Source organism: Saccopteryx leptura, chromosome 1 (assembly GCF_036850995.1).
Source record: "Saccopteryx leptura isolate mSacLep1 chromosome 1, mSacLep1_pri_phased_curated, whole genome shotgun sequence".
NCBI classification, from domain to species: domain Eukaryota; kingdom Metazoa; phylum Chordata; class Mammalia; order Chiroptera; family Emballonuridae; genus Saccopteryx; species Saccopteryx leptura.
In genome coordinates, this window is record NC_089503.1 from 222,365,980 (window position 1) to 222,392,733 (window position 26,754).

General features: G+C 39.2%; 1 protein-coding gene across 1 annotated transcript in view; it reads right to left on the reverse strand.

Moving 5' to 3' along the window:
• LOC136388219 (phospholipid-transporting ATPase IK-like) overlaps nucleotides 1–26,013 on the reverse strand; it is a 39,819-nt gene extending 13,806 nt beyond the window's left edge. Inside the window, 7 exon segments of the mRNA XM_066360177.1 lie at nucleotides 400–513; nucleotides 852–943; nucleotides 1,377–1,432; nucleotides 2,086–2,213; nucleotides 2,215–2,316; nucleotides 5,070–5,304; nucleotides 25,925–26,013. Of these exon segments, the coding sequence (XP_066216274.1) occupies nucleotides 400–513; nucleotides 852–943; nucleotides 1,377–1,432; nucleotides 2,086–2,213; nucleotides 2,215–2,316; nucleotides 5,070–5,304; nucleotides 25,925–26,013 (816 nt within the window).
• Between the last annotated feature and the right edge of the window lie 741 nt (nucleotides 26,014–26,754).

A 26,754-nucleotide genomic window follows, 5' to 3' on the forward strand; every position in this document is an offset into this window, starting at 1 on the left:
GGCTGTCCATCCTGGGAAGGAACTGTGCCATCCTCAGACCCAGAGGAGCCACTCATGCACCATCGTTATACATATACTGAGCATGTCCTGTGTGACAGGCCCTGAGCTGGGCAGGGGGACACAGCTGCAGCCATGAAGGTGCTTCCAGTGTGTAAGGAGCCAGACACTGATCCCCCTTGCCTTACCCACCCACCCACCCAACCAAACAAAAACCAACCAAACAACCACACAAACTTAACCTCCGCCACACCCCACTGTATGTCTACAGAACCATGGGTCGAAGGTGATCAGGAAGGGCTTCCTGGAGGAGGCGATTTGAGCAGGCAGAAGGAATGTATGTGAACAGGTGCTGACGCCTGGGGCCGCCCCCACCCCCACCTTCACCCTGCACCGCCCTACCTGGAGGAGGATGACAAAAAGGAAGTAGAGGTTGGACATTCGACGAAACTGCTCATACAGGTTTAAGGGCAGGAAGGAGAAGAAGTTATATTTGGCCGTGTGGATGGTGTTTCCCTGAAAGGAGAGCCAGCAGTGTGGGGGCACTGCCCAGGCTGGTTCCCCGTGTTGACCTTGCCCTGCCCTGCCCTTTGGCTATAGTCAGCAGTATTTTAGCACCCAGTGCCTGCAAAGCCTTGAGCCAGCATTAACGGAGCCATACTGGATACAAAGACTCAGAGCCTGATGAATCCATTGTACTTTGAAGGTTTAGTATTAATTTATTTTTACATGAACTGGGATTGGGGAGGTGCCAAGGAAAAACTCCAGCACAAAATTGGTGGTTCGCTCATGATTAAAATTGGGGGAAGGGGTGGGAAGAGGCAGGGCCGGGCAGCAGGGCTGGGGTCACCCACCTTGTACTTCTTCCTCTTCCAACACAGGAAGAGTTTCTCCTTGAACTGACTGTTGTAGGAACGGTCATTGGCCTTCACCTCCCAGGTGAACGCTGGAGATAGAATGGGGCAATGCAAGCGGAGCAGACACTGCCAAACGATCTTCCAGAGGGCGAATGGGACCCGGGGGAACCCAGAGGCTGCGGATGCCTGGCTCAGGGCCATGGGTGTGAGAGCTGGTAAACAAACACCACCCTGACCCAGTCCCTAGGCTCAGAGGACCCCCTGGCGGATCCATTCATGTCCTTTCTTTCTACAGAGGGGGTGAACCTGAAGGCTTGGCCAGCAGCCCCCAATTCCTGAGTCTAGCATTCAGTCATGGGATTAGGAACTATTTGTAACCCCACGAGAACCCCACGCTGGGTCTGTCAAATGGGTTGGGGGGGGGGTCTCCTGGTCCCCACATTTCAGCCACCACCCCTCTGCAAGGCCCCTTGGCTTCCTCACAGAGCCCCCACGCCCCACAGGTGGCCCCAGAACATGCACCTGAGCTCTCCTCCTCAAGGTATTCGCTGTAGTCCAGGTTGCCCTTGCTGGTGGTGCTGTCAGGGAGAGGGGCCCAAGGTCACACCAGAGGCCCAGCCCTTGCTAAACACTGTCCATTAACTCTGCCCTCTCCAAAATGTCTCCTCCCACTTCCACTGGCTCTGAGGGTCCAGCCATTGACTCTGTGTCCTGCCCTGGGTATCCGGGGCCTCCACGGGCTCCCCCACGAGTCCCCCCAGGATGAAGGATTCTAACCTCCGGCCGCAGCTACCCACCGCCCTCAGGCTGCTGGACCCCAGGCCAGGCCGCCATCACCTCCCGGGTCTCCCCGCTGCCCCGAATGCCACGTGGTCCCCAATGGCCAATGGCCACGGCAGCGGGGTTCCGTCAATGTTTGTTGACTGACTCCGTGGGCCTCAGGGTAGCGTTACGTCGCTAAGTGGGTACAGGAGGCCGAGCTGCTCTGAGAGGTCTGAGCGGTCCGGAGGCAGTTATAGCCATGACGGAGGCCGACCTCGGACTTTCCACAGAGCCCGAGCCTGGCCGCTTCCGTTCCCACCGTCTAGTTCATGGTCACTCCTCCTTCAACCCCTGGAATGTGTCTCGCTAGGGAGCTCCCCGCCCGTGGGCAGCTCTCCAAGCCCTTGCCGGGCGCTTCCGTAGGCCTGCGGAGCACCCGCCCCGCGTGCTTGGCCAGCAGCCGGCTCACCCTTCCGGTTTCCGCTCCTTCTTCTCAGACAGGCCCAGGCCGGGCTTCCGCAGCAGGCGCCTCTTCCGGGCTCCCTCTCTGCCTGGGGTGTCCCCCATCCCAGTCTCATCACCCTCTTCCCTCTGCCCTTCTTTCCCTGCCTGGGCGGCCGGCTGAACTGAAAACCTCCCAGGTGTCCAGGGCTGCGGCCACACTGGGGCCCTTACGGCCGCCGTTAAAGCCGTTAGGAGGCTGTCAAGGGTTCTAAAGCACGCTGCGCAGGCGTGTGGTGGGGCTAAGACAAAAGGCGGGGCCTTGACAAATCAGGGCGGGGCCTTGTGGGGTGGGGCCTGTGGGTGGGGCCAGGGCAGAGGCGGAGCCTGGTAGGGTCTCTGGAGTGGTGCCAGCATAGGGGTTCTCTGCGGTGGGTCAGAGGGCAGGCTCTTGCATAGCGTTGGGAGGGATAAGGGGGGATCTTAATACATGCTAGGGTCTTAAGGGGCTAGTTATTTAGGGGCGGATCCTTGCAAAACTGGGCCTGAATTTGGTGGATTGGAGCTGGCAGGGTTGGGCGGTGCCAGGATGGGACTAGGGGTGGAGGAAAGATGGCACTAGTACACTGGTATGTATTCTGCAAGTTCTGAGTCTGAACTGCCTGGGTTTTCACATCTCCTATATACACAGGCATTTTGTTGGGCACCAGGTTGGGGAAGGCATTGAGAGCCACCAAGACCATTCCAGCGCCAGGAGGAAACCCATAGAGATCTGTCCTGGTGTGTGCTTACTCAGTGGGTGGTCGGGTGTATTTCCTCAAGGAGGTGACGATGGTGGGAGACAATGGTTGGATGAGAGCCTCCAAGGTATTCTTTTGGATCCCAAATGCTATTGTTTATCACTTTGGTTTTTATATTTAGGTTAACATTAAACAACACTTTTATATACAAAACATTTTGATTCTGCATAAGCTTTTCACATAACAGGGCCCTAGACATACTTTATATTCAAATCTTACGGTTGCTTCAGACCTTCACTTACAATAAAGTATAAAATGTAAAGTATTTTAAACAAATAATGATAATCACAATGATAACAGATATAATCTATCATGTTTAAAGCAAAGGATAGTTAATAGCTATTAACTGAATATAGTAAATGACAATAAATGTAAAAAAAAAACCCCATTATTAAACATTTCACATTCTGTGTGATCTTACTTCGCTCCATGATCACTCAGCAATTAATTGGAAAAGACTTGCATTGAATGTGGTCCTCCTGCAGTTGTTATTTCCGGGTTAGCTTGCTTACATTTGAGACACCTTTCCTTTTTCTCATCAAGGTTCAACTACTTCCACTTCTATCATATTGTCTACCCCTAATTTTTTTCAGTTATCTTTATAACTTTTTAATAAATGCAATCTTTTTTAAATGAAAAAATAACTTATACAGTTTAAAAAATATTATCACATTTAGAGCAGGAAAGTTATTCTAGAGTGCCCGTATATAACCTAAGTTCTTGTTTGAGAGCAAAACAGTTAAATTCTCATCCTTTTAGTTAGCTCAAGGGGTGAAAAATACAAACTAAAATTTAAGTCCTTAGCTTGAATGCTATTTCTAGCATCTTCAGGCTCTTTTCATTTTCTCTGCATTAGGTTATTTTTTTAAATATACAAGAATTTCAGAGTAAAGCATGATTGTGGAATAAAATTGGAAAATGAGTTACTCTGCCTAAAATCTGAACTTTCCACCCAACGAATTTTAAAATTGAAGTTGCTCTGTAACTGTAATTCAAAAATTATCAAAGACATGAAATAATTTGATAAAAGTAAAATACCATACACATAATAATTATATATTCTGACCTGAAAATTGTTGTTACCATTTCTCAATAGCTTTTAAATTTTTCATTCACTTTCAAAGTATTCTTGAATATATGTTTAGCAAAAATAAAACAATAAATGAGAAAATATAGCAAAGATAAAATGATAATTGCCATTAGAAATAAATGCCTCAGCACATTTATTATAGTATAGAAGTGAGCACAGTGATTAAAGTGCTCAGGCTCTGGAGGCAGTGAGACCAGTTCAACGTCTTTCTACCACTTACTAGCTGTGAGATGTTGAATGTGTTTTTAAATTCTCTATGCTCTTCTCATCTACAAAACTGGGATAATAAAATAGCAAATTTGTATATTTGTTAAGAAGATCAAAGGAGATAATATATATTGTAATTTTCTGTCATTGTAATCATATTAAAATAGAGCAATTCTTTTTCTAATATATGTCCATCCCTTTAAAATGAGTTAATATAATATTTTAACCTTTTCTTCAGTCCCAAAAATATATATGAATAGAATAATAATCATCAGTGAGACTGGACTAAAAACCCAAGTCAAAAAGCAAAGACAAGATGGCGATGGAGTAGGCGAACGTAACAACTTCCATCTCCCAGAACCAGAGTGGATTACAAACTAATTTTAAGGACCATCACCTGGAAAAACCAACTTTGGACTAAACTAGGAGTACTCTTCAACCAAGGAACACTGAAGAAGCCACACCAAAACTGGTAGGAAAAGTGAAAACACGGAGAGGGCTGCCCAGCTCCCCAGAGCGAATGGCAGCCAGGAGAGACTCACATGGTGGGAAGTGAATTTAGCAGAGAGGGGAGGGTCCTGAGTCCCAGGAACAAAGCCCCAGCCTACAGCCCCAGAGCCTAGAAGAGGCGTATGGACAGTATTTAGCTGAAAACAAGACAGGATACTGTTTGTGAGAAAGAGACTGATTTCTCAGACCCAGGACTCTTCTTAAAGGGACCGCGCAGAAAACCCCTCTCACAACCATTCACCTGGGGCTTTGGGGGGTGGGGAGAGAGGAAAGGACCAGAGTAGCAGGAATAGAGTGCAATCTAGGAGGCACAGGGAGAAAAATTTTGAGAGACAGCCACCCTAACCCCTGGGATGAGTCACTCCCCAAATCTGAAGTGAATATTTCCCCTGGAAACAGCAATACCAGCAAAGGGATGCAGGATTCCAGCCAAACAAGCTCTCCCGTGGCACTCAGAGCAGAATCGTGTAGAAAGAGGGAGCGTTCAGGACTACAGTAGTGAGTCTTAGGGTCTGAGCTGCAGCGCCCCCACCCACACAGTTGAGGGCTCGCCCGAAGGAGGGCGGTGGCGGTTCTGTTGGCAAGGGCGGAAGCCAGATGGCCACCACTGAGGCCGAGGTGTGAAGTCAATCTTGCCCATCTGGGGAGGAGGGGATGTGTAAAAGTGGTAAAGCCGAGCTGTGGGCGCCTGCAATCTAGCCTGTGGGGGAAGGGCAGGAGCCTCAGAAGGGGCAGAGACCCATCACTGAGCAAGGGTGCAGGAGCACAGCCTTGGCCTGACTTGGGAGCTGGCTCCTCCCATGGGAGTGGAGCCAAAAGCCCAGAAGAGGTGGATCCTGCTACTGAGCATGGGTACGCAGTCCCATCCGGACTGTGGAGCCAAGGCTTGCAGTGGTTCGACAAGTGGGCTCCTCTTGCAGGGGCAGGGTGAAAGCCCAGAATCAGGTGGAGACCTGCAGCTGAGCAAAGGTGCTCAACCCTGCCCTCAAGGCAGAGCATAAAGCCACCCGCGGGGGCAGGGAAAAGGCCAAGGCCACCAAGGCTTGTACGCCTGAGCACAAGATCACAGCCACTCCTGTGAAGGAGAGGCAGAAACCATAGCAACAGCTCCAGTGGGCAGGCACCGGCAATGCCCATAACTGAAAGCCATAGGCAGCAGCAGCAGAGGGGGTGGCAGGCCTGCAGACAGACCACACCCAGGGAACACAGAGGCCACACCCAGTGGACTCCAGTGGCCAAAACCTTTTACACAGACACAATGAGAAGGCAGAGAAATGCAACACAAATGAATCAAGATAAATCCCCAGAAAAGGAGCTGCATGAGTCAGATATAACCAAATTACCAGATGCAGAGTTTAAAATAATGATTGTTAGGATGCTCAAAAATATTAGAACAACAATAGATGGTCATTACAAATGCCTAAATAAAGAGATAGCAAATATAAAAAAGGACATTGAAATAATAAAAAAGAATCAGTCAGAAATGACAAATACAATATCAGAAATGAAGAACACAATGGAAGGAATTAAAAGCAGAATGGATGAAACTGAGAATCAAATCAGCGAGTTAGAGGACAAGATAAATGAAGGCACAGAAGCAGAGCAGAAAAAAGAAGAGATTCAAAAAGACTGAGGAATCTCTAAGAGAGCTCTGTGACAACATGAAGAGAAATAACATCTGCATCATAGGGGTTCCTGAAGAAGAGAAAGAACAAGGGATAGAGACTTTGTTCAAACATATCATAGCTGAAAACTTCCCTCAATTAAGGCAGGAAAATGTCTCACAAGTTCAAGAAGCACACAGAACTTCTTTAAAGAGAAACCCAAAGAAATCTACACCAAGACACATCATAATTAAAATACCAAAGCTAAGTGATAAAGAGAAAATATTAAAAACTGCTAGAAAAAAAAAAAAAACTATCACCTACAAAGGAGCTCCCATAAGGATGACATCAGACTTCTCAACAGAAACACTTGAGGCCAAAAGGGAATGGCAAGAAATAGTCAAAGTAATGCAGAACAAGAACCTACAACCAAGACTACTTTATCCAGCAAGGCTATTGTTTAAAATTGAAGGAGAAATAAAGAGCTTTCTATCAAAAAAAAACCTCAAGGAATTCACTACAACCGAACCAATGCTGCAAGAAATGCTAAGGGGCCTGTTGTAAACAGATCAAAGGAGAAAAAGAATATAGCAAAAGAGGAATACAGTTTTAAAGAATAAAATGGCAATAAACAACTACATATCAATAATACCTTAAATGTAAATGGATTAAATGATCCAATCAAAAGACATAGGGTAGCTGCGAGGATAAGAAAACAGGACCCATACATAAACTGTCAACAAAAGACACACCTTAAAACAAAAGATGCAGCCTGACCTGTGGTGGCACAGTGGATAAAGCGTTGACCTGGAAATGCTGAGGTCGCCGGTTTGAAACCCTGGGCTTGCCTGGTCAAGGCACATATGGGAGTTGATGCTTCCAGCTCCTCCCCCCTTCTCTCTCTCTCTCTCCTCTCTCTCTCTCTCTGTCTTTCCCTCTCCTCTCTAAAATGAATAAATAAAAAAAAAAATAATAATAATAATTAAAAAAAAACAAAACAAAAAACAAAAGATGCACTTAGACTGAAGATAAAAGGATGAAAAAAAATATTTCATGCAAATGGAAATGAAAAAAAAGCTGGGGTAGCAATACTTATATCAGACAAAATGAACTTGAAAACAAAGGCTATAGTAAGAGATAAAGAAGGTCACTACATAATGATAAAGGGAGCAATCCAACAGGAAGATATAACCGTTATAAATATCTACGCACCTAATATAGGAGCACCTAAATATATACAGCAGACTTTGATGGATTTAAAGGGCGAGGTCAATAGCAATACTATAAGAGTAAGGGATTTCAATACCCCACTAATATCACTAGATAGATCCTCAAGAAAGAAAATTAACAAAGAAACAGCAGACTTAAAGGACATACTAGATCAGCGGTTCTCTACCTGTGGGTTGCGACCCCGGCAGGGCCAAACGACCAAAACACAGGGGTCGCCTAAAGCCATCGGAAATACATATTTTATTTAAAAATGTATTGTATAATAAATATATATTTTCCAAGGAAAACCAGTTAGAAGGTGACGGAGGACAATTGGACTTGGGTGATGGGAATGCAGCATAATCAAATGTCAAAATAACCTAGAGATGTTTTCTCTGAACATATGTACCCTGATTTATGAATGTCACCCGATTAAAATTTATTTTTAAAAAAAGCATTAAAAAATATTTTTTAGGTCCTGGCTGGTTGCTCAGTGGATAGAATGTTGGTCAGGTACACAGATGTCCCAGGTTCGATTCTCGGTCAGGGCACATAGGAGAAATGACCATTTGCTTCTTCTTCCCTCCCTCTCCCCCTTCTCGCCCTCTTCCTCTCCTGCAGCCAAGAGTATTGACCCCAGGCACTGAGGATACCTCCACTGGAGTGCATCAGCCTCAGGCTCTAAAAATAGTTTGGTTCTCAAGCATTGGCCCTTGATGGAATTGCAGGTAGATCCCAGTTGGGATGCATGTGGGAGTCTGCCTTACTACCTCCTCTCCTCTCACCTAAAAATAAAATAAAATAAAATAAAATAAATTCAAACCAAAGTGAATAGACCAATGATACCTGAATCACATACATTTCCTGGCATGGAAACTTATTATAAACACCTTAATCTAATGTCACACTGAGTACCAGACCCAGGTTGGCACTTATTAAATGTTTGATTAAAGAGCCATACTATTTTGCATGTCAAACATTTATTTCTATAATGTTGTGTTCTTTCATTTCAGCTATAGGCACTTATTTCTACTCTCTGCATGCCTATTAAGTTTCAAAAATGCAAAAATTGTCAGTAGGTAATTCAAAACTCTTTAAAGGAACTCCAAATATAAAGAGGACATTTCAATGCATGAAAAAGTCATGCAGGCCACATGGATGAAATTAAAATACAGAGAACAAAGTCAGTTATTCCTGTGAAATAAAGATTTTTAAGAAATGGAAATATACATTCACTAACCACATTAATATTTATAATTTGTCAGTTGTTATTAAAGATTATATATAAGATTGTATTGTATTACGGTCCTTTTTTATTCAAGCTGCTTATGTTTTAAAGGAAAATACACAATTCTCCTATAAGCTGAGTTTCCAGTAAATCTTATACCTAAGAGAAATTCTAGGACTAAAGAATACAGCTGGCCTGGTTAGGCCCACATTACTTGTTTTCAGTTTATTTCTTGGTGATTTCAAAATGAGAGCCTTCTAAAATTACTTCATTAAAGTACCTGTTAGTTTACTGGTTAATTTGTGTTAGAATACAGACCTTCTTAGGGAGCTAAGAGTTATGTATAAAGCTGACTTTCCAAGGTTTTAATAAGTCCTGTAATTTCTTTAACTTAATGCTGAAATCCCTCTACAAATGGCTGACAGTCCATTTTTTAAAAACATTTTGAATGGTGAATAAACCACCAGTGATTTCTAGGCAAAAACTAAATCAGTTAAATGGAGGCCTTTGAAGCATTTAAAATAGTCTATTTAACCTAAACTCAAAACACTAGAAACCTGATTTTACCCAAATTAGGTAATTTTTATTACTTTAAACCTTTGTAATAATTAAAAGTAATGTGTTTGATTTTTTCCTTTTTCCTTTTAACAGGGCAAAAGCCCAGCCACATCCACATAACTTTAAAAAATTGAGAATGTGGCAATTATTTTTAATTGCCAGGTTTAGTGTAAAGCAATTTAAAATTAAAGCTTCTCTCCCCAACCCCTGCCTCACCTGCAGCAATTTAATTTGGAATGTGGTCAATTAATTCTCCACTATGGCAATCTAAATTACATGAAGCCAATTTACAAATGGAAGATTTTAAGAATCATAGTTGAGGGAAAAGCCATTAAAACAAATAAAAATGGATATAGAAGAGTATTAGAGGTGACGTCACGGAAATGGCACCGTGAACAGCGCGTCCGACAGATCTCCCCAAAATCTCAACAAATTTATCAACTAGAAACAGAAAAATTTATCCTCGGAGCATTCTGGAGTTCCACACACACTGAAAGCAAAAGGACTGTTATCACTTGAATCTGAGAGACGGATCAGAGCTGACGGTGTGGAGGAAGCTAACTACCGCATGGACGTTCATTCAAGCCGAGGAGGGAGTACGCCTGTGCCAAAACAGGCTACAAAGTGTGGAAAGCCTGGGTTGAGTGGTACAACTGAATGCTAGGTGCTGAACAGTCACCTTGACAACAATTGACTCCCAGCCCCACCTGATTACGCTGGAGGCTCTGACTGCCAGAGCCTTACCCAGAGCCTTGCGCTGAGTGGGGATAGAGTGGGTATTTCCCAGCTCTTTGAGCCTCTTACTCCCCAGACAGAAGCAGTGGCAGCCTCATAACTGGATCACCAGGCTGCTAATTCAGGAAGGGGAGACTAGGAGAGAGACTCCAGGAAAGCAAACTCTCTCATTATTGGACCCTGCAAACGCCAACAAGCCTTGACTACCAGCGGGACTAAAGACAATTATATGACATTGCCATAGAATCCCATCAACTGCAAATCCCTACCTAAGCGTGACACAGGGGCAGAGCCTGGGGTACAGAGTCACTGACCAGGAAGAGGGAGAGAAAAGAAAAAGGAAGAAGTTAACCTCTCAAAATCAAGAAAAATCCACAGACTTTATAACTTGTTCCACTAATTCTTTGTTGTTGTTTCTTTTTTTTATCTTATTGCTTTTATTATTATTTCTATTTCCTCCACCTCGGTCCTTTTATTCTCTGCCCATCTTATGCTTCCCTTTTCTTGAACTACACTACCCATGAGTGTTACATTTTATTTCTTTTCTTCATCCTTACTCTCCTTTAGGGTTACACTCCAAAACCCTTAACTCTCACTCTCTCCCCTTTTGTGTTTTTTTTCTTTTCCTTTTTTTCTTCCTTCGTTTCTCTCTTTTTCTTATTTTTTCCTTTCTATTCGTTTCTTCTTTTCTCCTTTTACTTTTCATCCCATTCAATCCTCAATCACGAACAAATTATTTAATTTGGGACTCAAGTTATTTTGGGTTTTTTTTTTCTTTTGTTTTTGGTTTTCCTTTGTTTGTTTGTTTTTGTGGCATTTTGGGTACTTTTTACATTGCTTTTTAACTCACTAGCATTCCTCCCAACCCAAGGTCTCCATTGTATTTAGTCTTCGCTCCACTTAATACAACAGATTTTTACTTATTATTTTTATTTTTTCTTCTTTAATTATTATTACTTTTTCTCTCCTTTTTTCTGTTTCCCTCTTATCCCTCTCATTATATCTCTTAGTCGACCATCACTTACAAGCAAATCATTTTATGCTTGTCTAAGATTTTCTCCCTTTTTTTTTTTTTTGCATTTAGTAGGTTCCTACTCCCTTTTTTGCCCCTTGAACTCTTCACCCCAAATCAAGCCCTCTGTTATAGGCAGTTTTTGTTCCATTTAGCATAATATATAATTCACAGGTCATCACAATATTTCCCTAAGGAGGGGAGAGGAGGGGAAGAGAAGAAAGAAAAAAGGGAGAAATAATAAATTATTACTGTTTTTTTTTGTAGGGTGTTTTCCTTTTTTTTTCTTTTTTTTTCCTCTTTATTCTTTATTAATTCTAATTAATACTATCAAAAAGACCACCCTCAGATGCCAATAAGAAAAAGGAAATTGAATATTATGGATACAAGAGATAGAGAGGTAACACAAATAGATGTGGAAAAATCTATGGAGAAAAGATTTAACATATTGGAAGCCTTGGAGCCAGATGACAGAGAATTTAAAATAGAAATCTTAAAAATACTCAGAGATATACAAGAAAACACAGAAAGGCAATTTAGGGAGATCAGAAAACAACTCAACGATCACAAAGAATATATTACCAAGGAAATTGAAACTATAAAAACAAATCAAACAGAAATGAAAAACTCAATTCACGAGCTGAAAAACGAGGTAACAAGCTTAGCTAATAGAATAGCCCAGATAGAAGATAGGATTAGTGAAATAGAAGACAAGCAACTTGAGGCACAACAGAGAGAAGAAGAAAGAGACTCAAAAATAATAAAAAATGAGAAAGCCCTACAGGAATTGTCTGACTCCATCAGAAAAAATAACATAAGAATAATAGGTATATCAGAGGGAGAAGAGAAAGAAAATGGAATGGAGAATATACTCAAACAAATAATAGATGAGAACTTCCCAAGCCTGTGGAAAGAACTAAAGCCTCAAATTCAAGAAGCAAACAGAACACCGAGTTTTCTTAACCCCAACAAACCCACTCCACGGCACATCATAATGAAGATGACACAAACCAATGACAAAGAAAAAATTCTCAAGGCAGCCAGGGAAAAGAAGAATACAACATATAAAGGAAGGCCTATTAGATTATCATCAGATTTCTCAGCAGAAACTCTACAAGCTAGAAGAGAGTGGACCCCAATATTTAAAGCCCTGAAAGAGAGGAACTTTCAGCCAAGAATACTATACCCATCAAAGCTATCCTTCAAGTACGAAGGAGATATAAAACATTCACAAATACAGAAAAGATGAGAGAATTTATCATCAGAAAGCCCCCACTCCAGGAAATACTAAAGGGGGTTCTCCAACCAGATTCAAAGAACAAAAGAAAACAAAACCACAAGTAACAGCTCCACCAAGAAAACAATAAAACCAAACTTAAACTGTGACAACAAAAGAAAAAAAAGGGGTAAAGGATGAAGATTAACAGTAGCAAAGGACAATAAAGCGCAGAAATACTCATAAGATAGGGTACTACAATGAATATGGTAGGTACCCTTTTCATTACTTAATGGTAACCACCCTTGAAAAAACCACCACAAAAACACTTGACTTAAAAAAGGTAGCAACAGCGGAAAGAAGTATGGAATACAAACAAACAAAAACAAATGAAAAGAGAAGAATCAAACAAGATACAAAACTAACAGAAAGCAATTTATAAAATGGCAATAGGAAACCCACAAGCGTCAATAATTACACTAAATGTAAATGGATTAAACTTACCAATAAAAAGACACAGACTAGCAGAATGGATTAAAAAAGAAAATCCAACTGTATGCTGCCTACAAGAAACACATCTAAGCAACAAGGATAAAAACAGATTCAAAGTGAAAGGCTGGAAAACAATACTCCAAGCAAACAACACCCAAAAAAAGCAGGTGTAGCAATACTCATATCTAATAATGCTGACTACAAGACAGAAAAAGTACTCAGAGACAAAAATGGTCATTTCATAATGATTAAGGGGACACTGAATCAAGAAGACATAACAATCCTTAATATATATGCACCAAACCAAGGAGCACCAAAATATATAAGACAGCTACTTATTGACCTTAAAACAAAAACTGACAAAAATACAATCATACTTGGAGACCTCAATACACCACTGACAGCTCTAGATCGGTCATCCAAACAGAGAATCAATAAAGATATAGTGGCCTTAAACAAAATACTAGAACATCTGGATATGATAGACATCTACAGGACACTTCATCCCAAAGCGACAGAGTATACATTTTTCTCTAGTGTACATGGAACATTCTCAAAAATTGACCATATGTTGGGCCACAAAGACAATATCAGCAAATTTAGAAAAATTGAAATTGTACCAAGCATATTCCCTGATCATAAAGCCTTGAAACTAGAATTCAACTGTAAAAAAGAGGGGGAAAACCCCACAAAATTGTGGAAACTAAACAACATACTTCTAAAAAATGAATGGGTCAAAGAAGAAATAAGCACAGAGATCAAAAGATATATACAGACAAATGAAAATGAAAATACGACATATCAGAATCTGTGGGATGCAGCAAAAGCAGTAATAAGAGGGAAGTTCATATCACTTCAGGCCTATATGAACAAACAAGAGAGAGCCCAAGTGAACCACTTAACTTCACACCTTAAGGAACTAGAAAAAGAAGAACAAAGACAACCCAAAACCAGCCGAAGAAAGGAGATAATAAAAATCAGAGCAGAAATAAATGAAATAGAGAACAGAAAAACTATAGAAAAAATCAATAAAACAAGGAGCTGGTTCTTTGAAAAGATCAACAAAATTGACAAACCCTTGGCAAGATTCACCAAGGAAAAAAGGCACAGGACTCAAATAAATAAAATCCAAAATGAAAGAGGAGAGATCACCACAGACATCATAGATATACAAAGAATTATTGTAGAATACTATGAAAAACTATATGCCACCAAATACAACAATCTAGAAGAAATGGATAAATTTCTAGAACAATACAACCTTCCTAGACTGAGTCATGAAGAAGCAGAAAGCCTAAACAGACCAATCGGCAGGGAGGAAATAGAAAAAACTATTAAAAACCTCCCCAAAAATAAAAGTCCAGGCCCAGACGGTTATACTAGTGAATTCTATCAAACATTCAAAGAAGACTTGGTTCCTATTCTACTCAAAGTCTTCCAAAAAATTGAAGAAGAAGCAATACTTCCAAACACATTTTATGAGGCCAACATAACCCTCATACCAAAACCTGGCAAGGATGGCACAAAGAAAGAAAACTACAGACCAATATCTCTAATGAATACAGATGCTAAAATACTAAACAAAATACTGGCAAATCGAATACAACAACATATTAAAAAATTAATACATCATGATCAAGTGGGATTCATCCCAGAATCTCAAGGATGGTTCAACATACGTAAAACAGTTAACGTAATACACCATATCAACAAAACAAAGAACAAAAACCACATGATCTTATCAATAGACGCAGAAAAGGCTTTTGATAAAATACAACACAATTTTATGTTTAAGACTCTCAACAAAATGGGTATAGAAGGAAAATATCTCAACATGATAAAGGCCATATATGATAAACCATCAGCCAACATCATATTAAATGGCATAAAACTGAGGAGTTTCCACCTTAAATCAGGAACAAGACAGTGTTGTCCAGTCTCTCCACTCTTATTTAACGTGGTGCTAGAAGTTCTGGCCAGAGCAATCAGACAAGACAAAGAAATAAAAGGCATCCATATCAGAAAAGAAGAAGTAAAGGTATCACTTTTTGCTGATGATATGATCCTATACATCGAAAACCCGAAGGACTCCACAAAAAGATTACTAGAAACAATAAACCAATACAGTAAGGTCGCAGGATACAAAATTAACATACAAAAGTCCATAGCCTTTCTATATGCCAACAATGAAATATTACAAAACGAACTAAAAAAAATAATACCCTTCACAATTGCAACAAAAGAAATAAAATACCTAGGAATAAACATAACAAAGAATGTAAAGGACCTATATAACGAAAACTACAAGGCATTGCTAAGAGAAATAGAAAAAGACACAATGAGATGGAAAAATATTCCTTGTTCTTGGATAGGAAGAATAAATATAATTAAAATGGCCATATTACCCAAAGCAATATATAAATTTAATGCAATTCCCATCAAAATTCCTATGAGATTTTTTAAAGAAATGGAACAAAAAATCATCAGATTTATATGGAACTATAAAAAACCCCGAATAGCCAAAGCAATCCTCAGGAAAAAGAATGAAGCTGGGGGCATTACAATACCTGACTTTAAACTATATTATAGGGCCACGATAATCAAAACAGCATGGTATTGGCAGAAAAATAGACACTCAGACCAATGGAACAGAATAGAAAGCCCAGAAATAAAACCACATATATATGGTCAAATAATCTTTGATAAAGGGTCCAACAACACACAATGGAGAAAAGAAAGCCTCTCAACAAATGGTGTTGGGAAAACTGGAAAGCCACATGCAAAAGAATGAAACTCGACTACAGCCTGTCCCCATGTACTAAAATTAACTCAAAATGGATCAAAGACCTAAATATAAGACCTGAAACAATAAAGTACATAGAAGAAGACATAGGTACTAAACTCATGGACCTGGGTTTTAAAGAACATTTTATGAACCTGACTCCAATGGCAAGAGAAGTGAAGGCAAAGATAAATGAATGGGACTACATCAGAATAAAAAGTTTTTGCTCAGCAAGAGAAACTGATATCAAAATAAACAGACAGCCAACTAAATGGGAAATGGTATTTTCAAACAACAGCTCAGATAAGGGCCTAATATCCAAAATTTTCAAAGAACTCATAAAACTCAACAACAAACAAACAAACAATCCAATAAAAAAATGGGAAGAGGACATGAACAGACACTTCTCCCAGGAAGAAATACAAATGGCCAAAAGATATATGAAAAGATGCTCAGCTTCATTAGTTATTAGAGAAATGCAAATCAAAACTACAGTGAGATACCACCTCACCCCTGTTAGATTAGCTATTATCAACAAGACGGGTAATAGCAAATGTTGGAGAGGCTGCGGAGAAAAGGGAACTCTCATCCACTGTTGGTGGGACTGTAAAGTAGTACAACCATTATGGAGGAAAGTATGGTGGTTCCTCAAAAAACTGCAAATAGAACTACCTTATGACCCAGCAATCCCTCTACTGGGTATATACCCCAAAACCTGAGACACATTGATACGTAAAGACACATGTAGCCCCATGTTCATTGCAGCACTGTTCACAGTGGCCAAGACATGGAAACAACCAAAAAGCCCTTCAATAGAAGACTGGATAAAGAAGATGTGGCACAAATACACTATGGAATACTACTCAGCCATAAGAAATGATGACATCAGATCATTTACAGCAAAATGGTGGGATCTTGATAACATTATACGGAATGAAATAAGTAAATCAGAAAAAAACAAGAACTACATGATTCCATACATTGGTGGAACATAAAAACGAGACTAAGAGACATGGACAAGAGTGTGGTGGTCACCAGGGGTGGGGGGAGGGAGGACGCAGGAGGGAGGGAGAGAGTTAGGGGGAGGGGGAGGGGCACAGAGAAAACTAGATAGAGGGTGACGGAGAACAATCTGACTCTGGGCGAGGTGTATGCAACATAATTCAATGACAAGATAACCTAGACATGTTTTCTTTGAATATATGTACCCTGATTTATTAATGTCATCCCATTAACATTAATAAAAATTTATTAAAAAAAAAGAATATTAGAGTATAACTGCTGTGGACTGGGAACAAGGATGCCGTCATATTTTAAAAATATATATAATGTAGAAGGAGAAAATCTATTTAAACTCTAATCCATACTGTTAAAGCCATACTCTGAGAATCATATTCATTTATAGGTGCTATAATGAAAGAATCTGTTCTATTCTTAAGCGCATAAAAAGAACAGGTTGGATCATTAAAGACATAAATGTGTGACATGTAAAACAGCTGATGTGATTGGAGCTATTTTGATAAGAAAAGAGAACACCCCAAATTACAGCTGGTTTAAAAAGTTCTTCGGCAACTGTGATTCGCAATAGGGATGCCTGTCAATTTCTGAGGGAAAACATGGAATAAACTAGGACCGAAGAATAAATGTGACCATCAAGTGCATTTATGATTAATTTGAGAAATAATTTTCTAACAATATAATGTAGACAAATGTGGTTAATAACTAGAGGTCTACATCATTAAAATTACACCTGTAATGCCTAAAAGATTAAATTCTAGGGAAGTTTTAAGGGGGATATATGCATCAAACAGAAAATTATTATTATTTTTTTACTTATCAAATTCTAATATTTATTTCTAAACTATAACAATGAGAAATGTTTTTAACAACAACAAAACAGTGTTGAAACTTTAAAGTAAAAGGCAATGCCAAAAGAAATATCATTATCAACATAATTTTGTAAAATTTCAAGTCATTTACTTTTTTCTTGATAAGGGTTCACTTGGTTGCTATATTAACCCTTGACTATTTTCCAGAGTTACAGTATTGTTTCTTGGTGGCACAGGTGGGAAGTTTAAAATCACTAATTCAGTTTTTTTACTCTTATACTGATTTATTCAGATAGTCTGTTTCTTCTCCGGTCAGTTTTGGTCATTTGAATTTTCCTAGGAATTTGTCCATTTTAATCTAAGTTACCTAATCTCTTGGCATGCTGTTGTTCATAATAGTCCTTTACAACCCTTTTTATTTTTATAAGATCATTTAGTGATATCTTCTCTTTAATGTCTAATTTGAATAATTTGAGTCTTTTTCTCTCTCTCTTTATTTTTTGGGATAAATTCTGCTTGTTTGTATGTTCCATAGTTTATTCTCTTTTTTTTCAAGCAGAACATTAGATTAGATATAACTTGCCTATTGTAAGAGACATAAATGAAGACTCAATAGCCAGAAATTTCCTTTCTCCTGAAATAATAGTTTGATATCCAGTCTTCTCTTTTATAGAAAATTACAAATTAATATATGTGATTGTTTTCCTCTGTATTCAAAACCAGATCTGAAACTAGAGTCAACTATGAGAAAAGATATCCCTTATTTCTTATTATTGTTACGTATTTCTCCATCAAGAATATAAAATTTAACTTAACAATATGTCTGATCAAAAACTGAAAGAACCGTTTTATAGTAAATGGCCTTTCTCAAATATGTTTATTTTAAATAAGCACAGTATCAAAGGCAAACCAATATGAACCCCAAGTCTTAGTGTGTGATTTGAAATATCCAATGCAGGTAAGAAATTTCTTTGAGGTCTCACCATGGGCTTTTAAAATGCATTTGAATGCTTTATTCTAATAGAGTAAAATGAAAATAATATCTTGTATAATGTTTTTCTAAAAACTTGAGCAAAATTGATGCTTTAGAAATATATGCCATGTTTATACAGTAACTTGGCATACCTGAATTTCCAGGAAAACCTAGTCCACAGTTTGAGAAAGACAACATCAAGTTGTTAACTATATATCATGGGGATACAGACTTTTAATTATCATATAATTATTGATATTCAAATGAATTATTATCATATCTTAAAATAACTATGAGCAAAACAACCTTTATACAAGCTGCTAAAGCAAATGAAAACAAAACAAAACAAAACATAACTCTAGGAGAGCTATGGAAAGGAAAAAATGTTTGTCAGTTTTTTTCCAAAAGCAGGAGTTAAAACTATTTTATATGAAGTATTCTAACCATTCATTTTCATTTAGAAAATGTAAAGTACTTCCATTCCAATTACTTATTTTTCCTTTTCATTGAATTTATTGGGGTGACACTAGTTAACAAAATTATACAGATTTCAGATGCACAGATCTATAGCACATCATCTGTACACTGTGTTTTGTGTTCACCACCCCAACTTAAGTCTCCTTCCACCACCATTTATCCTCCCCACACCCTCCTCCACCTCTCCTACTCTCCGTATTCCTCAGCAATTATCACACTATTGTCTGGATCCATGAGTTTTTTTCTCTTCATTTTTTGCTCAATCCTTTCACACACTCACTCAGACAAACCCCTCCCTCTGACAGCTGTCAGCTTGGTTTCTATCCATGAGTCTTCCTCTGTTTTGCTTCTTAGTTTATTTTGTTCATTAGAGTCCATATGAGTGCAATCATATGGTACTTGTTTGTCTGACTAGTTTATCTCATTTAGCATAATGCTCTCCAGGTCCATCCATGCCATCACAAAAGGTGAGATTTTCTTCTTTTCTTAGGGCCGAGAAGTATTCATTATGTTAATGTACCACAGCTTGCTTATTTATTTATTCATTCATCCATTTATTTATTTTTAGAGAGGAAAAAGAGAGAGAGAGAGAAAGGGAGGAGGAGTAGGAAGCATCAATTTCCATATGTGCTTTGACAAGGCAGGGCCAAGGTTTTGAACCAGCGACCTCAGTGTTCCAGATCAATGCTGTATCCCCTGCTCCATCACAGGTCAGGCTGCACCACAGCTTTTTTATCCACTCATCTACTGATGGACACTTGTGCTGCCTCCAAATCTTGGCTATTGCAATAAACACAGAGGTGCATATATTCTTTTGAATTAAGTGGAATTTCCTTGAATAAATTCCCAGTGGAATCACTGGATCATAAGGCAGGTGTCTTTTGAATATTTTGAGTAACTATATACTGTTTTCCACAGTAGCTGCACCAATCGGCATTTCCACTAATGGTGCATGAAAGGTCTCTTTTCTCCACATCCTCACCAACACTTGTTTTTTGATATATTGATGATCGCTATTCTGACAGGTGTCTGAAGATATCTCATTGTAGTTTTAATTTACATTTCTCTGGTGATTAATATGTTGAGCATCTTTTGAAGTCTATTGGCCATCTGCATGTCCTCTTTTAAAAAAGTGTCTATTCAGGTTCTTTGCCCACTTTTAATTAAATTGTTTGTTTTCTTGGTGTTGAGTTTTATAAGTTCTTTATAAATTTGGGATATTAAGCCCTTATCAGATGTATCACTGTTGAATATGTTCTCCCATCCAATGGGTTTTATTTTGTTGATGGTTTCCTTTGTTGTGCAAGACCTTTTCAGTTCGATATACTCCCATTTGTTAATTTTTTCTTATTTCCCTTGCTTGAAGAGATATATTAGAAAAAATATTGCTACAAGAAATGTTTGAGATTTTACTGCCTATGTTTTCTTTTAGAACTTTTATGATTTTGAGTCTTTCATTTGTCTTTAATATTTTTTGAGTTTATTCTTGTATGTGGTGTAAGAAGGTGGTATAGTTTCACATTTTGTATTTATTCAATATTCTTCGTATCATTTATTGAATAGATTATTTTTAGCCTATTGTATGTTTTTGCCTTTTTAAAATATTAATTGGCTATAAAGGTGTGAGTTAAATTCTGCTATTTTGTTCCATTGATTTATATATTTGTTTTTATACCAGTATATTGCTGTTTTGATTACTATGGCCTTGTGGTATAGTTTATATCAGGTAATAAGATTTCTCCAACTTTGCCACTACTGGTTTGACAGCGAAGTGAATATTTAGATTATAAAAAAGGAATATAAGAAAAACTCAAAGACAGAAAAGAGAGTGCATATGCCAAAACATCTGTGGCCAAAGGGTAAACAGAGTACCATATTCACCAGCGTAGGTGTAGATTGATATTCCCAGAGATAAGTGAGAGACACTGCTGAGATACTGCTAGTATTGGTGTTGGGGACATTTAACCCACTGAAACATGGATACCAATTTCTAAAGTGAATTCGATCATTTACAGCAAAATGGTAGGATCTTGATAACATTATATGAAGTAAAATAAATAAATCAGAAAAAAACAGGAACTGCATTATTCCATACGTAGGTGGGACATAAAAGTGAGACTAAGAGACATTGATAAGAGTGTGGTGGTTACAGGGGGAGGGGGGAGAGGGAGAGGGAAAGGGGGAGGGGGGGCACAAAGAAAACTAGATAGAAGGTGACAGAGGACAATCTGACTTTGGGTGATGGGTATACAACATAATTGAACGACAAGATAACCTGGATATGTTATCTTTGAATATATGTATCCTGATTTATTGATGTCACCCCATTAAAAAAATAAAATTATTTAAAAAATAAATAAATAAAGTGAATTCATCTTATCTAGAACTTTAATTTGAGGCCTAATAGGTGCCTGGTGTGATAATCTATATTGTTCAGGAGAAACAAACTTTCCTCAATCAAGGTTCTATTGGCTGGCTTAATAATCACATAGACATGACACAGATTAGCAAGAGAATATAACTGAATTTGATACATATATCTATATGAGAACCTTGCATATGTGAGAGTCAGAGACCTCTACAGGTATGAGAGGTTCATAGATAGAAAGGAAACACGGGTATATAAGACATTCTGAGCTAGGGATAAATTCATGCACCTTGGGGACTTCAATGGATCATTACAGGACACTAAGAAGGGCAGATGTTTAGTAAATAAAAGTGTCTCTGTCATATAAACAGGTAAAAAGTTGTTTCTGATGTTAGCTTTCATTGTGGGCCAGGCTCCTGATTTAAATTATTCTAGATAATTAAGGTTGGGGGGGAGAGCAGAAGTTTCTCTTGAGCCCACAGGGACTCAGTTGCTTTTTGCTCAAAATAATCTGCATGCCACTGAACACATCTTGGGGTGACTCATTCTGAACCCCTAAACATGAGTGACAAAAAAGTAGTATAGACAAAGTCAGAAATACAATTCACTCAGATTTTCAAATGCCCTTGGTAAATAACTGATGCAGTGTCAATGTGTTTCCCCGATGCAAAATGATCAATGTGCTTAAGTAGAAATAGAAAAAAACGTAAAAAAGCCCTCAGCAGCCAACCAGCTCTGATCTAATCCACATAAATTGATATTCCATTTGTGTTTGCATTCAATTAGCTACAAGTATAAGAGTAAATGATGTAAACATTCTGAATTGTATAACTTTGATTCTTCTTATGTTTTGTCAACCTCGTTCATTGTCAATTTTTTTAAAAATGTGCTTTTAAGTTAAGGGCAATTCTTTTGCATTACATAAAATATATTTCTTAACCTAAATTATATAACACTGTGTAAGAGCTAGAATTAGCAACATCACCTGTGGGGAAAGGGGAGATGGAAAGAAAGTAACTACAGCGTGTCTGTAAAGTCATGGTGCACTTTTGACCGGTCACAGGAAAGCAACAAAAGATGATAGAAATGTGAAATCTGCACCAAATAAAAGGAAAACTCTTCCAGTTTCATACCTATTCAGTGCAGTTCGATGTGGGCTCACGCACAGATTTTTTTAGGGCTCCTTAGGTAGCTATCCCGTATAGCCTCTACAGACTCATCACTGACTGATGGCCTACCAGAACGGGGTTTCTCCACCAAACTGCTGGTTTCCTTCAACTGCTTATCCCACCGAGTAATGTTATTCTTATGTGGTGGCACTTCGTTATAAACGCGCCGATATTCACGTTGCACTTTGGTCACGAATTCGAATTTATTGAGCCACAGAACCCAGTGAACTTTTCTCTGTACCGTCCACATCTGGACTGGCATGGCCGTGGGCTGTTCCACTGTATACACGGTGTTACGTCATTATCTGCGCATGCGCATATGCTTCCACATCATTCTACAGAAACTGGGAAGGTTTTTCTTTTATTTGGTACAGATTTCACATTTCTATCCTCTTTTGTTGCTTTCCTGTGACTGATCAAAAGTGCACCATGACTTTACGGACACACTGTATTAGACCACAAGATGGGTTTCACACTTGCTTCTTTTTGTACAACTGGCCAAACACAGGCACAAGAGCATGAACTAAAATGATGCGTCTAAGCCAGGGGTCAGGAACCTATGGCTCATGAGCCAGATGTGGTTCTTTTGATGGCTGCATCTGGCTCGCACACAAATCTTTAATAAAAAAAATAACAACGTTAAAAATATAAAACATTCTTATGTATTACAATCCATTCATTTTCTATTGCTCATGTTCATGGTTGCAAATGACTGGAGCCAATCACAGCTGTCCTCCAGGACAACACCAAATTTTTATTGGATAATGCATAATGTACACAGGTCATTGTATGGCTCTCATGGAATTACATTTTAAAATATGTGGCGTTCATGGCTCTCTCAGCTAAAAAGGTTCCTGACCCCTGGTTCCTGGTAGTAAATTGAATCATGAGTGCCTGTAAAATTTACAAGAGTGCATATACACTCCAACAGATGACAAAAACTCTACGTAACTTTAGTCCCCTAATGAAGTCATGCTAATATGAAGGCTGGATGTGGCCACTGAGAGTGACCATGTGGTTGCAGATACAAAGGTTTGGCAAATTTTGTTTCAAGGTATTCTGGTGTTGCTTTTGCTTTCTGCCAAAGACAAAATGCTTAAATGTGGCTTTCTGGTCTATAAGGTTTCCTAAAGACCCACATTATAAATGAGACAATAGAGACTATGTATCTATTTTAAAAATGTTTGACACATAATATTTTCCTGAATGCTGTGACTTGTATTAAATCTGCTCTTCATTCACCAACTTCCCAAAGGTGCTTGACATCCTTTGCTATACTTGAAACTGATTAGTGCTAATGTTATTTCATAACAGTAATATTATTAACAAGCACTTGACAGATACCCTCTTTCTTTTTCTATTTTATTTTGCATTTAATTTTTTCATCAAAATATTGCTTTTTTAAAAAAGTATTGCTGTTTACATAAGAAAAATAGTAATCATATAACTTGAAACAAGAACCATATCATAGCAAACCAGAGAGTACATGGCAAATACCATCTCAGTAAAAGATTCTGTGACTGCAAAATTTTCTGAACAATGTTCTGTCTGCAAGAAGAATAGGCAATTACCAAAGTCCCTTTGTTTGAAAGAAAGAGAGCAATGCTGACACCTAGTGTTTATGAGTTGTAAGACAAGGCCTGATGTTTTTCTGTTAGGAGTCTGAATTCTTTTTTTCTTTTTTTTTTTAATTTTTATTTATTTATTTTTTTACAGAGACAGAGAGAGGGATAGACAGGAACGAAGAGAGATGAGAAGCATCAATCATTAGTTTTTCATTGTGCATTGCGACACCTTAGTTGTTCATTGATTGCTTTCTCATATGTGCCTTGACCACGGGCCTTCAGCAGACCGAGTAACCCCTTGCTGGAGCCAGCGACCCTGGGTTCAAGCTGGTGGGCTTTTTCCCTCAAACTAGATGAGCCTGCACTCAAGCTGGCAACCTCGGGGTCTCGAACCCGGGTCCTCTGCATCGCAGTCCGACACTCTATCCACTGCGCCACCGCCTGGTCAGGCAGGAGTCTGAATTCTAAATGACCTGAATCACACTGAAGAGAAAGACAAGGACACCTGTGCTACAGATGGGTAAAAGGATCAGCTTCACCTCAAGGCCTAACCTTAGAGTTAGCTAACTGAGTACTTACATTTGTGAGAAATACCAGAGCTTGAAATAACTGTCTTTTGCTGACATTAAAATAACTAGTGATCTCCATAATCACTTTGTGTGGACTCAGACTTCCTGCCAAGTGAAGACATCTCCTGGCTGTAAAAAGAGACACAGAACTTAAGGGAACGGTGGCAGAAGCTATTATAGAATCCCTTATTTAACAGCCCTGGAATGGCAGACACCCCTAGGATGCTGAGTACCGAAGCCACTGAAGATAAAGTGATACAGAAGCCCACAAATGCTGACTACGAGTACTCCTGGAATCACCGTAGCTGGCTTCCAACTCTGCCCCCTCAGGAGATCAGAAAACCCGCTTGCCTTAGGAGCATACTTGCTGTGGGGCAGACCTGATGCAGAACTTCGCCCTGCCTTCCACACTCTCTTTCATAGCAGCAGCACAGCCCCATGAAACTCCGGAACTTTCCAGGAGGCACTTGGATATTCTCATCTACTCTCAACTATCTAGGTCAGCCCTCAGAGAGAATCCACTGGCCAGGTTATCCTGGAAATGAGGACCTAAGACTGTACTTCTAGGGAACCCAGCCATATCTGCTTTACCCATTTTAAATATTTCTAGAGACACTTACAGAAAAGTAATATACTCAAGGAGAAAATTGTGTCTAAATGTATCTTTTGCTAGATCTGGTTTTATTGAGGTATGGATCTACAGTCGGTTTCGGGTATTCTGGAAGTGTCCCAGAAGTAAACTTCAGAACCAGAACTATGCTCCACCACTGCCTCCAAAGTACACTTGAATCCTCATGTTAGGCTATATTGACCCTGAAAATACATAGAGAAGTTTCCACTCTAACTTGGGCAGCTATGTACCAAATGATAAATGAGAACTAGGTGTACAAACAAATATCAAATTTCTCTGTAGTAGGGAAAGTGTTATATGGTTTCTTAATATTTTTCTTATTTGATCATAAAGAGCATGTGTAATTCTTGTCTCACAAATGTTTTTCTTTCTTGCAAAAAGATGTGTCTTCCGTGATTACAATTTTATAATTGAATAGAACAATTGTTACGTTCTAGGTCAGGTAACATTTATAAGATGATCTTTAGCAATTGCTCACAAAAGTTCTTCTACGAATTCCTTCTAACTGTTTAGTGAGGTGCAGAGGACTCTGTATCAAAAGAACTGCAGTATCTTTGACCAGAAGTAATACAAAATGCATAGCTAGGCAGAAAAATATGATTTGGTTTTTAATCCAATGTCACCTTTTGTATATTTTGGGTCATCGGGAAGCAGTATGTTACACTGTTTAAGAACTTAAGGTTGGAGACAAGCTGCCTGGGTCCAAAATTTGTTTCTACCATTTACTGACACACTGTCAATATTTAGTCTTGCTGTGTCTTAATTTCCTCATTTGTTGTTTTTGTCAGTTTAGGCTACTCTGATACGGTACTATAGACAGGTTGATAAACAACAGAAATGTACCTCTCACAGTTCTGGGGGCTGGAAGTCCGAGAGCAGGTGTCAGCCTGGTTGGGTTCTAGAAAACCCTCTTCCAAGGTGCCTGCTGCCATCTTTTCCCTTTATCCTCACATGGTACAGAGCAGGAGGCAAGTGCTCTCAGACTCTTATAAGGGCGCTAATCCCATTCATGAGGGCTCCATCTTCATGATGTCAGCTAATTCTAATTACCTCCAAAAGACTTACTTTCCATATGAATTTTGAGGGGACACAAACATTCAGGTCATAACATCTTTGTTAGAGGATAATAAAAGTGCCTGCCTGTCTCATAGATGAAAAAGAATAGTTAATTCTTGTAGTCCATAAAAATTAGTCCCTGACACAGAGTAAGCCTTTTTCTATATTATCTAGTATATTTGTTTCCTTTTTTTCAGAGAGAGGGACAGATAGGGACAGACGACAGGAAGGGAGAGAGATGAGAAGCATTAATTCTTTGTTGCGGCTCCTCAGTTGTTCATTTATTGCTTTCTCATACGTGTCTTGACTGGGGGGTGGGGGGCTACAGCAGAGCAGAGTGACCCCTTGCTCAAGCCAGTGACCTTTGGGCTCACACCAGTGACCATGGGGTCATGTCTATGATCTCACACTCAGGCCGGCAACCCCGTGCTCAAGCTGGTGAGCCTGCACTCAAGCCAGGTGAACCATGCTCAAGCCGGTGGCCTTGGGGTTTCAAACCTGGGTCCTCTGTGTCCCAGTCCAACACTCTATCTACTTTACCCCTCAATTCTTTTTAAAAAATAAATGCCTGGCACAAAAAAATGCTCTTTATAAATGTTAATAGTCATTATTAAAGA